Source organism: Suricata suricatta, chromosome 16 (genome assembly GCF_006229205.1).
Source record: "Suricata suricatta isolate VVHF042 chromosome 16, meerkat_22Aug2017_6uvM2_HiC, whole genome shotgun sequence".
Classification (NCBI taxonomy): Eukaryota; Metazoa; Chordata; class Mammalia; order Carnivora; family Herpestidae; genus Suricata; species Suricata suricatta.
Window position 1 is genome coordinate 1,677,019 of NC_043715.1, and position 2,289 is coordinate 1,679,307.

At 60.0% G+C, this 2,289-nt stretch overlaps 1 protein-coding gene across 1 annotated transcript in view; it reads right to left on the bottom strand.

Annotated features, from left to right (window-relative positions):
- Positions 1-2,079: 2,079 nt before the first annotated feature.
- Positions 2,080-2,289, bottom strand: part of LOC115280925 (kelch domain-containing protein 4-like) — a 2,417-nt gene continuing 2,207 nt past the window's right edge. The window contains exon 3 of the mRNA XM_029926103.1: positions 2,080-2,133. Within this exon, the coding sequence (XP_029781963.1) occupies positions 2,080-2,133 (54 nt within the window). The remainder of the gene's footprint in view (positions 2,134-2,289) is intronic.

A 2,289-nucleotide genomic window follows, 5' to 3' on the forward strand; every position in this document is an offset into this window, starting at 1 on the left:
AACGCCCCCCCCCCCGCCCCGGGGACTCTGTACCAGGCTACGTTCGGGAACCCTGCGCCAGACAGGTCTGGCCGTGCCGTCTGCGGGGCGCGGCGTGGACTGAAGGCGCAGAGCCCCCTGGCCAAGAATCGCACGGCTGCCGCAGCGGGCGCTGGTTTTAGGGGCCAGGCAGCCTCTCCTCCGAGTCTCCAGAAGGGCTCTTCCCACAGAAAACCCGCTCCTTTCTGTCTCAGGGAAGAAAGCGGTCCTGCATCGGCACCGACCTTGTGCTCTCGTGGAAGCCACCAAACAGAATCAACTGTCTCTTCCAGGCCACCATCCGATGTCCGCTCCGACCCGAAGGGCCTCCTGTTGATCTAAAATGGAAGGAAAAAAAGGAGCACTTTTTACACCGACTTCCATCTCACAAGCACTTACTGAGGACCATCCACCCGGCCCCCAGGCTAGACCATCCCGAGCCTCGCCGGCTGCTGGCCGCATGGAGAGCCAGGCTCCGCGGCCTCGGAGCAGAGGTCCCTCGGAGAGCAGGGCTGAGACACAGACACAGGACCCCGGCACAACCGCAAACCTCAGCTCTTCAAAATAAACCTCCGTTCAATAAGCCGGCAAGTGACGGAGGGCAGAAGAGTCCTCCAAACACACACCTGACCAACGACCTGCGCCCAGAAAACAAAGAATTCTTCCTATCGTACGAGTAACATAAATGCAATACAATTACAGGCAAAAGATTGGAACAGAATGTTGAAATAAAACCAGGAAAGAAAACACACACAAATGGCCAATAAAAACAGAAAAAGACACTCAGCGCTGTCGCGCATCAGTCATCAGAAGCTGAAAGCGCAGTGCGCCCGGGCCGAACGCGGAGAGCGGCGGGAGCCAAACAGAAACGGAGCGGCAGGGGCGGGCAGGGCGGACCAGCACCAGCGCCGGGGCCCCAGACGCGGACTCCGATGCGGAAGCACAAGGGCACGGAAAGACCTACGGACACGCGTTCAGAGCAGCTTTATGCATCGCTGTCCAACACCGGAAGCAGCCAGGAGACGCCGCAAGGGGCGAATGAACACGAGTGCGGCGCCTTCTCAGGACGGAGGACCGTCCGCAACAAACAGCACTCTGCGCGCACGGGCCTCAAACGTCACATTCAACAGAAGGGGCGCCGCAGGGCACGTCCCCTGCGATTCCACCTGTGGGAGATCCTTCACAAGACAGTCAGTCTGGGGGGAGGACGGTGGTGCCTGGGGGCCAGAGACCACGAGGGGACTGACAGCAAATGGGCAGGAGAGAACTTTCCGGAGCGCTGACCCCCTTGTCTGTCCTGGGCATGGGCATGGACACACATGTGTGTTAGCTGAAACTCCTGTGACCGACCGTCTACCCAAAAGACAGGCATTTTATTGAATATGATTCTATCTCATTAAAACAGATACAAAAAACACACAGCAATAAACAACCAACAGAAGGGTCTTCTGAGTTCTGGGTTGGCATGCAAGGGACTTGCAAGTCACCAGTGTGTCCCAACAAGTAGCCAGCAACTCTTCTTGGACCCCCCCCCAGAAGGACGGACGCAGGGCAAAGTGCCGGCCCCCAAATGAGAGGTGGACAGGCACACACAGGAAGTCACGCTCCCAGAAGCAGAGGCACGGAGCGGGGGCAGCGGGAACCAGGGCTCGGCGGGAGAGCCTGGACCAGCTGCCGGGAGCTCAGGGCAGCAGCTCAGAGAGTGAAACTCTCCCGGGGGACCCGCGGCCGGCCCCACATACTGTGAGACGTACTCCCGGGAGCTCGAGCGGGTTCCCGCAGGAACCTCCCAGACTCGTCCCCTCTATTCCCGGCAGGGAAAGTGGGGAGGGACCCCCAAGAAGGGCGCAGGCCTGCCCTCAGGGAAAACCAGCTAAGGGGAGCCCCCGCCTGCACCCTGCGGGAGTAGGAGCAGCGCCAGGCTGACCTGGAGGAGGAGGAGAGCCCAGGTCCAGCTCCCTCTGGGCACGCTGGCCCACCCGGTTCACAGCCCAGAGGCGTGGGCTCCACAAAGGACCCAGAGCTCATCACAGGGCTGGAGAGGGTTTCCCCTTCCGAACGCTACACGGCTGACCTAGGCATGGCCGTTCCTTCCAACTGGCCCATCACGTCCTGCTAGTGGGGAAACACAAGGCTCTCCAAAAGGCAAAAGGCACAGTCTGAAAGTTCCCAGCAAGCACCAGAAGCAGACAGGCAGGGGTGCTGGAATTAAGATACCGGGAAGTTACCAAGTGTGGCTAATGGCTGAGGGCTGCAATGGTGGGCGATGTC